The sequence below is a fragment of the Theropithecus gelada genome, chromosome 4 (assembly GCF_003255815.1).
Source record: "Theropithecus gelada isolate Dixy chromosome 4, Tgel_1.0, whole genome shotgun sequence".
Lineage (NCBI taxonomy): Eukaryota > Metazoa > Chordata > Mammalia > Primates > Cercopithecidae > Theropithecus > Theropithecus gelada.
Genome location: NC_037671.1, coordinates 10,251,055 through 10,264,238, shown reverse-complemented (window position 1 = coordinate 10,264,238; position 13,184 = coordinate 10,251,055). Strand labels below are relative to the sequence as shown.

Here is a 13,184-nt window from a genome sequence, read left to right as displayed (position 1 = left end):
TCCTCTACCCCTGTATTTCACTTGGCTCTCTAGATTGACTCAGCTCCAGGTAAGGTCGCAAACTTCTCTCGCAAACTAGACCTTCATTTTCTTCAGTGCGAGTGTGTGTTCGGGAGCAGAGGCTCTCCCTTTCCCAGTTCCACAGTTTGGGCACCCACAGGATTTGGGGTGTCTCCCGGCTCCTGCAGGAGCAGTCTGCTTCCTTCAGAGGAAGGAATCCGTTGGTCCTCTCAGGATTCCTGATTTGTTCTTGCAGTCATTCTGGAGCTAAAATTCATGATGCGAGCCTCCACACACTGCTCTGTCCGACCCAGTCAGAGCTGCAATCTTGTCCTGCCTCCCATCTGCCATTATGATTGTCCCAGTTATTTTTACATTAAAAAATTTAAATGTTCTGCGGGGCTTGGGTGGAAAGAAAAAAAAAATTTGATGTATATTTCAGTTGAGTGGTTGACCCAATTTGTGTTGAAGAAGAGACCATAGGTCAAAATCTGAATTTAGGCTTTATCATAAGCATTGTCAACTGTGACTGCTTATTAGAATTTTCTTTCTTTCTTTTTTTTTTTTTGAGACAGTGTCTTGCTGTCTTGCCCAGGCTGGATTGCAGTGGCACAATCTCGGCTGGAGTCAGTAGCACAATGTCTGCCTCCCAGGCTCAAGTGATTCTCCTGCCTCAACCTCCTAAATAGCTGGGACCACAGGTGTGCACTACCACCCTGGCCTTTTTTTTCTTTTTCTTTCTTTCTTTTTTTTTTTTTTTAGTAGAGACAGGATTTTGCAATGTTGGCCAGGCTGGTCTCTCACTCCTAGCCTCAAGTGATCCATTCACCTCCCTCCAGTGATCCATTCACCTCAGCCCCACAAAGTGTGGGGGATTACAGGTATGAGCCACCGTGCTCAGCCAACTTTTTTGTTTTTTGAGATAGGGTCTGACTCTGTCGCCCAGGCTGGAGTGCAGTGGTGCAGTCTTGGTTCACTGCAATCACCAGCTCCTGAGCTCAAACGATCCTCCCACCTCAGCCTCCCAAGTAGCTGGGACTACAGGCATGCACCACCATACCTGACTTTTTAAAACATTTATTTATTTATTTTAGAAACGGGGTCTCTCTGTGTTGTCCAGGCTGGTCTTGAACTCCTGGACTCAATCAATCCTACCACCTTGGCATCCCAAAGTGCTGGAATTATAGGCATGAACCACTGCACCCAGCCCTGATTTATTTTTTAAAAAATCAAATCTAGTCTGTTATATCCATGAAGAACAGTATTTTTGTTTAATTATAGTGAATTAGCTTTAGTCTCATTAAAAGGTATACACTGCTTCAAAAATCATCAGGCTGTTCTACCTATGGAGTAGCCATCCTTTTATTCCTTTACTTTCTTGATAAACTTGCCCTCACTTTATAGATGCAACTAAAATTTAAAAAAAAATTATCAAATACATCATCAGAACAATGTTCTTTTAAATTGGTGCTAGTCTATTGATTCTGCTAAAATTTAATAGAGTTTGAGGTATTGTTCTTCAAATGCATTCATAGGTTATACTGTAATTTTTCAATGCATAGGCCTTGGACTTTAGAAACAGCTATTTACTACAAAAGCTATTGGTGACATTTTATTTTTCTAAAAGACTAAAATAAAACTACTTGGCGAAGTCCACTCTGTATATGCAACCAGAGTGATCTTTCTGAAATATAAATATGAGTATGCCATTTTGTATCTTAAAAAAACTTTAGTGGTTTTCCATCACCTTAGGTAAAAGCAAAAATCCTTACCATGGCCTACAGTCTTCTTCCTGATCAAGCTCCTCCCTGCTTCTCTGATCTCATCTTACCATTCCCTGACTTGCTTTTGCCACACTAGAGATATTATACTTTTTCAAATGTACCATATTCCCTTTGCCTCCAAGTTTTAGCATGTTGTTCTACCTGGAATGCTCAGGCTGTCTTCACCCCCATTATCTTGTACTATCTTCATATCTGCTGAAATGCCATTTCCTTAGAGATACGTTCACTGCCCTCTGAGTCTGAATTGATAGCTTTTCCACAATGCTAGAGATTTAAGTAGCCATGCATCTCTCCTTCCTGAATACCACTTTCTCTCTAACACTTTTGTCCAGATCTGTCTGTTTCAGATGTAGAAGTCCCTGCTCCAAACATTCCTGGTTCTGGAACACCTTCCTACAAAATGTGAGACTTGTTCTATCTATCTTAGTCCCCATCACAACCAGGTGAGAGGTGGATCCTCTCATAAAAATGTCCCAGTGGCTTCCCATTTTATCAAGCCCTGCTACCTTGTTATTCAAGGTGATCTTCTATTCCATTCCTACCCATCATGTGATCCCCGATCATGATCTGTAGTGTTTGAAGTCACTCATCAAAGTCTTCTGCATTAACTTATTTACTATTCACCATCCACAGAATGCCAACAGAGTCCTAGAAGAATACTTCCAGTGCCATATCTCCTACAGACAACACTGAATTCATAAATGACAGCTCACTGCCCTGTCATAGCAACTGTGATTTCTACCCACATGAAGCCACTGTAAATGCTTTTCCATGCAAAACCATATCAAAAATCACAGAAAATTTCAGTGTAAATCCACAATTTTTCTTTCAAAGTTTCATGATAGTTTGAGTACAGGATGATCAAAAAGTTTGATTGGATTGAACATTCTTTTAAAAATCCATGCGATTTTATACCTTGATCACAGAGAATAAGGTGAACATTTGTTTACACCCAAAACTTGTAAATCCCACAAAAAGCTGCATTTCAGTATATAGTAAAAATATTAGTACTGCCCTTATTTGTAGTCACAATCCCGTTGTGTTTCTTTGACTTTTTTTTCTTCTTCTTTTTTTGAGATGGAGTCTCACACTGTTGCCTGCGCTGGAGTGCAATGGTGCCATTTCAGCTCACTGCAACCTCCGCCTCCTAGGTTCACGTGATTCTCCTGCCTCAGCCTCCCAAGTAACTGGGATTACAGGCACCCACCACCACGCCCAGCTAATTTTTTTTGTATTTTTAGTAGAGACGGGGTTTCACTATGTTGGCCAGGCTTCTTTTTTCACGAAAAAAACGTTGACATAAATACAGCCAACTGGTCTTCAACAAAGCAAACAAAAACATAAAGTGGGGAAAGGACACCCTATTCAACAAATGGTGCTAGGATAATTGTCAAGCCACATTTAGAAGAATGAACTAGATCCTCATCTCTCACCTTATACAAAAATCAACTCAAGATGGATCAAGGACTTACATCTAAGATCTGAAACCATAAAAATTCTAGAAGATAGCATCGGAAAACCCTTCTAGACATTGGCTTAGGCAAAGACTTCATGACCAAGAACCCAAAAGCAAATGCAACAAAAACAATGATTAATACATTCAATGAGGAGAAGGGTGACAGAGGAGAAGGGCGACCTGAGCACTGACAATCATGGACAGTTTCCTCAGTCAGGCTTTAGGCTGGAGAGAAGATAAGTGAAAACAGAGACCGAGGTGCCAGCCAGCCTTCAGAGGCCACTACAGATACCCGGAGTATGAGTCATCAGTCAGACACCCTTCCTGTGCCCTCTGGCCAGACGAGAGGCCAGGTCCTCAGAGACCAGAGCATCTATACCCAGCTGTTGGAGATGATGCTGCACTTGCGGCAGACCATGAGGGAGTACTTCGAGTACAGCTGATAGCAGGCAGGGCCTGCCGCTGGAAGAATGGAGGCACGCTCATGCCGTCTGTGAGCAGGAAGCCCTCTGGGTCGCTTAATGTGCCAGATGATCCAGCTCCTATAGTCTGGGGTCACGAGTGGCCTGGAGCTCCAAGTGCGTTTTCCTTCCCAGGACTCTAGGGGTGATGTCAGATATGGGCAGGGGGCCCAATTGCCCGGGCAGCCTGATCTAGTTCCCCAACTGAGTGGTTGTGAAGCTGCCTTCGTCAGCCGTGACCTGTCCAACTGTGGGATTGACATCTCTGTCTTCTATCAGTCGAGCTTCCAGGACTACAGTGCCTATCATAAAGACAAATATCATAAAGACAAGAACACCTTAGGCTTCGTTAACCTTGGCACCAGTGAGAACAAGCTCTGCATTGATCTGATGATTGAAAGATTGCAAGAAAGTAACATGAACTGGCTGGGCGCGGTGGCTCAAGCCTGTAATCCCAGCACTTTGGGAGGCCGAGGCAGGCGGATCACAAGGTCAGGAGATCGAGACCATCCTGGCTAACACCGTGAAACCCCATCTCCACTAAAAAAATACAAAAAACTAGCCGGGCGTGGTGGTGGGCGCCTGTAGTCCCAGCTACTCGGGAGGCTGAGGCAGGAGAATGGCATGAACCCAGGGGGCGGAGCTTGCAGTGAGCCGAGATCGTGCCACTGCACTCCAGCCTGGGGCACAGAGCAAGACTCCGCCTCAAAAAAAAAAAAAAAGTAACATGAACTGCATTGAGGACATCTTGCTGCAGTACCCTGATTGGAGAGGGCACCCGTTCCTGCGAGAAGAAGTGGCCCAGTTCCTGACCTACTAGTGCAAGGCACCTGCCTGACTTGATCCAGAAAATGTGGCTGTTCTAAATGGCTGCTGCTCTGTCTTCTCTGCGCTGGCCATGGTTCTGTGTAATCCAGGCGAGGCCTTCCTGGTCCCTGCTCCCTTCGATAGTGGCTTTGACTTTAGCTCCTGTCTGTACATGAAGGTTGAGTTGATTCCTGTCCACCTGGAGAGTGAGATCACTGTTACAAACATCCATCCTTTCCACCTCACTGTGGACAAGTTAGAGGAAGCCCTGCTTGAAGCTAGGGTTGAGGGGAAAAAGGTCCAAGGCCTTGTGCTAATCAATCCTCAGAATCCTCTGGGTGACATCTACTCCTCAGACTTGCGATGGAATACCTGGATTTTGCCAAGAGGTATAACCTACATGTGATCATAGATGAGATTTACGTGCTGTCTGTGTTTTTGATGAATCCATCACATTCCACAGTGTCCTGAGCATGAAAAGTTTGCCTGATCACAACAGGACCCATGTGATCTGGGACACCAGGAAGGATTTTGGCATTTCTGCCTTCCGCTTTGGTGCTCTGTTGACACCCACAACAAGGAGATGTCTTCTGCTGTGAGCACCTTTGGCTACCTCGGCAGTATCTCTGGCATCGCCCGGCACAAGCTGTGTCAGCTGCTCCAGAACACAGAATGGATTGACAGAGCGTACCTGCCCGCCAATAACTACCGGCTCTGGGAAGCTCACAAGTACATCACTGCCAAACTGAAGGCATTGGAGATCCCCTTTCACAACTGCAGCTCTGGCTTCTGTGTCTGGATCAACTTGAAAAAGTACATGGATCCCTGTGCATCTGAAGAGGAACAGCTCCTCTCGCTGCTTCCTGGACAACAAGCTGTTATCCCGTGGCAAAGCCTGCATGTATAAGGAGCCAGGCCGGTTCCACCTCATCTTTGCAGATGAGCTCCCCCGGCTAAAAATGGCCATGCATCAGTTATGTGGTGTGCTGCAGGAACAGAAGCAGGCTTTGAAAGTGAAGCAGTTGGAGGATGCATTGACGGAGTAGACTGTCTGCCTCCCAATGAGCAGCTCCAGCCCATCACTTGCTCAGGGACCCCCTAATGTCAGCCTCTGGTCCAGAAGGCTGGGGTGTATTTTCGTCAGTGCTGTGACTAAGAAAATGGTGGGCTCCTGCAGGAAGATCTCATCTGACCCAGTCATCACCCTCCTTAAGCTGAGTGCCTGCTGTCTTTGGAAGTTTTGCATCTTTTTAGTCTTTGCTAGCCATTATATATGCAAAATGTTTTTATTGGGGTTGGGGTGGGAAGGCCTGGAGGCACCTAGAGAAATAAGGGAAGCTCCCTGGGCCCCTATTTAGATGGTTTATTTTTTATATTCAATATCGAATAAATTCTATATTCTCTTAAAAAAAAACTGATAAATAGGTGGAACTTAATTAAACTAAAAAGTTTCTGCACAGCAAAAGAAATAATCAGCAAAGTAAACAGACAACCCACAGAGTGGGAGAAAATCTTCACACTCTGTACATCTGACAAAGGACTAATATACAGAATCTACAAGGAACTCAAACAAATTAACAAGAAAGAAAAATCGCATCAAAAAGTGGGCTAAGCACATGAATAGACAATTCTCAAAAGAAGATATGGAAATGACCAACAAACATATGAAAAAATGCTCAACATCACTAATGATCAGGGAAATGCAAATCAAAACCACAATGTGATACCACCTTACTCCTGCAAGAATGGCTATAATCAAAAAATAAAAAAAAAACCAGATGTTGTCAAGGATGCGGTGAAAAGGGAACACTTCTACACTGCTGGTGGAATTGTAAACTAGTATAACCACTATGGAAAACAGTGTGGAGAGTCTTTAAAGAACTAAAAGTAGAACTACTGTTTGATCCAGCAATCCTACTACTGGGTATCTACCCAGAGGACAAGAAGTCATTATTCAAAAAAGATACTTGCATATGCATGTTTTTAGCAGCACAATTTGAAATTACAAAAATATGGAACCAGCCCAGATGCCCATCAATCAATGAGTGGATAAAGAAATTGTGGTATATATATATACCAGGGAATACTATTCAGCCATAAAAAGGAATGAAATAATGGCATTTGCAGCAACCTAGATGGAATTGGAGACCATTATTCTAAGTGACGTAGCCCAGGAATGGAAAACCAAACATCATATGTTCTCACTCATGAGTGGGAGCTAAGCTATGAGGACACAAAGGCATAAGAATGATACAGTGCCTTTCCTTTCGGCGGAGCATGGCGGCAAGATGGCCATGCAAATTTCCAAGAAGTAGTTTGTCACTGATGGCATCTTCTAAGCTGAACTGAATGAGTTTCTTACTCAGGAACTGGCTGAAGATGGCTACTCTGGAGTTGAGGTGCGAGTTACACCAGTCAAGACAGAAATCATTACCTTAGTCACCAGAACACAGAATGTTCTTGGTGAGAAGGGCTGGGGGACTCGGGAACTGACTGCTGTAGTTCAGAAGAGGTTTGGCTTTCCAGAGGGCAGTGTAGAGCTTTATGCTGAAAAGGTGGCCGCTAGGGGCCTGTGTGCCATTGCCCAGGCAGGGTGTCTGCATTACAAACCCTAGGAGGGCTTGCCGTGCAGAGGGCCTGCTATGGTGTGTTGTGGTTCATCATGGAGAGTGGGGCTAAAGGCTGTGAGGTCGTGGTGTCTGGGAAACTCTGAGGACAGAGGGCTAAATCCATGAAGTTTATGGATGGCCTGATGATCCACAGCGGAGACCCTGTTAACTACTACATTGACACTGCTGTGCGCCACGTGTTGCTCAGACAGGGTGTGCTGGGCATCAAGGTGAAGATCATGCTGCCCTGGGACCCAACTGGTAAAACTGGCCCTAGGAAGCCCCTGCCTGACCACGTGAGCATCATGGAACCCAAAGATGAGATATTGCCCACCACCCCCATCTCAGAACAGAAGGGTGGGGAGCCAGAGCCACCTGCCGTGCCCCAACCAGTCCCCACAGTGTAACAGGGTCTCATTGGCAGCTGTATTCTGGAGTCTGGATGTTGCTCTGTAAAGACCTTTAATAAAATATTGTACAAAGACAAAGAAAAAAAAAAAGAATGATACAGTGGACTTTGGGGACTTGGGGGAAAGGGTGGAAGGGGGTGAGGAATAAAAGACTACAAATTGGGTACAGTATATACTGCTAAAAATGTCAGGTAAAAGTAAATGGCGAATCCATGTTCTAATCCCTAGAATCTGTGAATGTTACCTTATATAGCAAAAAAGGGCCAGCTTTATATATAATAACAATTGTATCCATCATTGTTAGTTAGCATATTTAAAAAATTAAAAAAGAAAAAGCATATGATAATTTCGACAGACGGAAAAACCGTTTGACAAAATCCAACATCATTCTTCATGAGAAAACCTAAACAACCTAGGAAAAGAAAGGAACTTTCTCAATTAGGACAAAGAGCACCTACAAAAGCTTACTAACGTTATACTTAATGATGAAAGACTAAATGCTTTCTTATCATCAGGAACAAGACATTCCAGTACATTCACATTGTACTGGAAGTTCTGTCCAGTACAATCAGGCAAGAAAAATAAAATTCATCCAGACTGGACATGAAGCAAAACTGCATGTATTCACAAACACATGATCATCTATGTAGAGAATCTGATGGAATCTACAAAAAAGTTACCAGGACTATTAAGATTAGCAAGGTTGCAGGATCCAATATCAATATGTAAAAGTCAGTTGTCTTTTTATATACTAGCAACAGACAATCAGAAATTAAAAAGCATTTCTGATAGCTCCAAAAATATAAACTACATAAGGATAAATTTGGCAAAAGTATGTAAAAGACTCATACACTAAAAATTACAACACATCATTGAGAGAAAGTAAAGAAGAGTTAAATAAATGGAGAGGTATAGCTCTTTCATGGGTCCATTTTGTTAAGATTTTCCCCAAGTTCATTTATTGATTCAGTGCAATTCCAATTTTAAATAAACTTAACAAGCTGATTCTAAATTCATATGGAAATTCAAAAGGCATAGAATAGCCAAAAGAACTCTGATAAAGAAGGATAAAATGGGAGGGAAACTCTGATTCTAAGACTTTTTATAGAGCTACAATAATCAAAACAGTGTAGCATTGGTGTAAAAATATAAAAATCAATGGAACAGACCAGGGAATGCAGACATGGACCCATACATATATGGACAAGTGATTTTTGACAAAGATACAAAGGCAACAAAGTGGAAAAAGGATAACCTTCTCAACAAATGGTGCTGGAATCATTGCCCATTTTCAAAAAAATTAACTTTGATTTATACACTCCACTACATACAAAGTAAACTCAAAATGGATAGTATACCCAAAGATAAAGGCTAAAACCTTAAAACATCTAGAAGGAAACAGAAAATTGCTATGACTTTGGGTTAGGCAACAATTTCTTAGACATGTCACTAAAAGCATGATTCATTAGAGAAAATTTTGATAAATTTGACTTCATCAAAATTTAAAAATGCTCTTCTTTTTTTTGCTGTTTGTTTGTTTTTTTTGTTGTTGTTGTTGTTTTTTTGAGACGGAGTCTCACTCTGTCACCATGCTGGAGGGCAGTGACACAATCTCAGCTCACTGCAACCTTCACCTCCCGGGTTCAAGTGATTCTGCTGCCTCAGTCTCTCAAGTAGCTGGGACTACAGGCGCACGCCACAACACCAGGCTAATTTTTTTGTTGTTGTATTTTTAGTAGAGATGGGGTTTCACCATGTTGGCCAGGCTGGTCTTGAACTCCTGACCTCGTGATCCGCCCACCTCAACCTCCCAAAGTGCTGGGAGTACAGGTGTGAGCCACCTCACCCAGCCTAAAACTACTCTTCTAAAGACACTGTTAACAGATCAAAGACAAGCCATAGTCTGGAAGAACATATCTGCAAATCATGTATCTGCTAAAGAACTTCTATCCAGATGTAATGAACTCTCAAAACTCAGTCATAAGAAAACAAATAACCCAATAAAAGTGGACAAAGATTTTAGTAGAGATTCCACCAAGAAAATACATGTATGGCAAAAAAGCACATGAAATATATTCATGTCAGCTGGGCACAGTGGCTCATGCCTGTAATCCCAGCACTTTGGGAGGCCAAGGTGAGAGGATCACTTGAGTCCAGGAGTTCAAGACCAGACTGGCTAATACGGCAAAACCTCATGTCTACTAAAAATACAAAAATTAGTCAATCATGGTGGCGCACACCTGTAATCCCAGCTACTTGGGAAGCTGAGGCATGAGAATCACTTGAACCAGGGAGGCAGAGGTTGCAGTGAGCTGAGATTGCGCCACTGCACTCCAGTCTTGGTGACAGATCGAGACTCTGTCTTAAAAGAAAAACAAGAAAGAAATACAGTCATGTCATTAAATGCAAATCAAAGCACTCATTATACTCCATTCAGTGGTGCTGCTTTGCTTGCCTAGCTCTCAGCAGAGTTCTCTCATGGCCTCTATGGAGGACATGACTTCCTCCAAAATAAACCAAGGACTCCATTTAGGTAGGCTTAGATTATAGCGATTTGCCCGCAGCTCTACACACAGGAGCACAGTGTCAATATATTCCACTGTTGCCTTGTTGCACGCTTGGAAATACTTTTCACTTTCTTTCCTTAGGTATCTCCCTCCTTCAGGAGTTGGACTCATTCTTTTCAATTCTAGAAATACAGAAGATTTATTCCATGCTATTTCTCTGATAATTAAGCATGATAGACTCAGGCTTTTGGTTTACACAGAGTTGTTTCACATTATCTTCTATTCCTGGGTTTGACAACTTCTCTTTATCCCTTTAAAACAAAAGCCTGATATCTCTGAAAGAAAGAGTATAGGTTTCAAAATGACAACTTACAAGTTATATTCTGGGGCATTTGTGTTTTGTCCATATGATGTTTAAAGTATTTTTTAAATTAATTGCCAAAATTGAAAAGGGAAGATATTCTGTAAAAATCTAGATTTCTATCTCCTCTTTAAAAACAAGAGTAGGCTGAGCATGGTGGCTCATGCCTACAATCCCAGCACTTTGGGAGGCTGAGGCGGGAAGATATTTTGAGGCCAGGAGTTCAAGACCAGCCTAGGCAACATAGCGAGACTCTTGTCTCTACAAAATATTAAAACAATTAGTCAGGTGTGGTGGCATGCACCTGCAGTCCTAGCTAACTCAGGAGGCTGAGATGAGAGGATTGCTTCAGCCCGCGAGTTTGAGGCTGCAGTGAGCTGTGATTGCACCACTACATTCCAGACTGAGTGACAGGGTGAGACTCTGTCTCTCAATAATAAAAATTTAAAAATAAGTAAGACAAGAAGATCTAATCATGGCTGCAGCATTCTCACATGGCAACATTTGGCAAGAGCTAAGTAGCAACTTCTTTTAGGCAGGGCCTAGGGGTGTATGCGCTTTGGTTTGTCTGAATCACCATTTAGCTGGCTTTGCTCATTTCACATACCTGCCTGACTCTTCTATAGGCATTTGAGTTTAGACCTCTGCGGTAGAATTTCATCTCCTCTCAGGGCCTATTTATCCTCTACAGTAGGCTGAGGAATGGCCCAAAGACATGCAAGTTCTAATCATGAGAACCTGTGACTGTTACCTTATATAGCAAAAGAGCCTTGCAGATGTGATTACATCTTGAGTTGCGGAGATTATTTTGGATGATCTGAGTGGGCCCTAAATGCAATCCCAAGGGTACTTATAAGACAGGGGAGGCAGAGAGAGATTTGGTGACAGAAGAAGAAGAGTCAACCTGACAGTGGAAATGGGGAGAAAAGGTGGTGTGATGTGGGGCCAAGCCCCCTCAGGAATAAGAACAGCCTCCAGATGCTGGATGAGGCCAGGCAAAGGATTCTCCTCTCGAACTTCTAGAGGCTGCACATCCCGGCCAATACCTTGATTTCAGGCCAGTGAAGCTTATTTTGGACTTCTGACCTCCAGAAGAAAATAAATGTATGTGTTTTGAGCCACAGAATTTGTGTTGATTTGTTGCAGCAGCCACGGGAAGCTCATACAACCTCCCTGGATGGAAAAATAGGTTTGTGATGGTCCTGTAATGCTGTCACATATTTTTGCATGTTAAGCTGTTTCTAGCTCAGGGTTTTTTGTCTTTTCTTTTCTTTTCTTTTCTTTCTTTCTTTCTTTCTTTCTTTCTTTCTTTCTTTCTTTCTTTTTTTTTTTTTTTCTTTTTTGAGACAGAGTCTAGCTCTGTCGCGGGCTGAAGTGCAGTGGCATGATTTTGACTCACTGCAACCTCCACCTCCTGGGCTCAAGAAATCCTCCCAGCTCAGTCTCCCATGTAGCTGGGATCACAGGCATGTGCCACCATGCCTAGCTAGTTTTTGTGTTTTTGTAGAGACAGAATTTCGCCACGTTGCCCAGGCTGGTCATGAACTCCTGGGCTCAAGAGATTCACCTGCCTTAACCTCCCAAAGTGCTGGGGTTACAGGTGTGAACCACCACGCCTAGCCAGGAGTTTTGTTTTTAACATGTTACCCTCAGGATCATATTGGATTTACTCAGATAGAAGGATCAGTATGAGTGAACCACTGTGTAAGCAAATGGGAGAATATCTGAATGCTACTTTATATATTTGCTACTGTCTACTTTCCTTCTTCACCACTGGAACCTATAAAGGGAAAAACTGATAGAATAATTTTGAGTTGCTAGGAAAGAATCCCAAGTTTCTATATGGTTAGGTGGTTGGATAGTGTATAGATAATTAGATTACCTTTTTTTTTTTTTTTTTTTTTTTTTTTTAGGCGGAGTCTCACTGTCACCCAGGCTGGAGTGCAGTGGCCGGATCTCAGCTCACTGCAAGCTCCGCCTCCCGGGTTTACGCCATTCTCCTGCCTCAGCCTCCTGAGTAGCTGGGACTACAGACGCCCGCCACCTCGCCCGGCTAGTTTTTGGTATTTTTTAGTAGACACGGGGTTTCACCGTGGTAGCCAGGATGGTCTCTATCTCCTGACCTCGTGATCCGCCCGTCTCGCCCTCCCGAAGTGCTGGGATTACAGGCTTGAGCCACCACGCCCGGCCTTAGATTACCTATTTTTATCTACTAAAATCCTCTAGTGAATCTAACAAAATAATGGTCTAGAAAAGTCAGTTTTAGTCACAAAATTCAATTGTTTCTTCTTTCAGTTTGGAAAAGAGAAATAAACATTTAGAGGATTTAATTAGAAAGCCCAGAGAAAAAGCCAGAAAACCAAGGTAAGTTTCCCTCTCTTTTTAAAATTAATATGTTTAAAATATAGATAATACAGCTGGGTGTGGTGGCTCACACCTGTAATCCCAGCACTTTGGGAGGCCAAGGGGGGTGGATCACCTGAGGTCAAGAGTTTGAGACCAGCATGGCCAACATGGTGAAACCCCATCTCTACTAAAAATACAAAAATTAGCTGGGCATGGTGGCACGTGCCTGTAATCCCAGCTACTAGGGGGCTGAGGCAGGAGAATCGCTTGAACCTGGGAGGTGGAGGTTGCAGTGAGCCAAGACTGTGCCACTGCACTCCAGCCTGGGCAACACAGTGGGACTCAGTCTCAAAAAAATAGATAGATAGATAGATAGATAGATAGATAGATAGATAGATAGATAGATATTTTTTTTTAAAAAAACTATTTCTTATCTCAATTTA

The 13,184-nt window shown here is 42.9% G+C and overlaps 1 protein-coding gene and 2 pseudogenes across 2 annotated transcripts in view; all 3 read left to right on the top strand.

Moving 5' to 3' along the window:
- The window catches only part of CAGE1 (cancer antigen 1), a 60,762-nt gene that overhangs the window by 42,984 nt on the left and 4,594 nt on the right, over positions 1 to 13,184 (top strand). Inside the window, exon 12 of the mRNA XM_025384134.1 lies at positions 12,691 to 12,759. Within this exon, the coding sequence (XP_025239919.1) occupies positions 12,691 to 12,759 (69 nt within the window). The remainder of the gene's footprint in view (positions 1 to 12,690; positions 12,760 to 13,184) is intronic.
- LOC112623592 lies at positions 3,540 to 5,554 on the top strand (annotated as a pseudogene).
- LOC112623595 lies at positions 6,797 to 7,617 on the top strand (annotated as a pseudogene). Its single transcript, XR_003119172.1, has one exon. The product of XR_003119172.1 is annotated as a 40S ribosomal protein S3 pseudogene (transcript).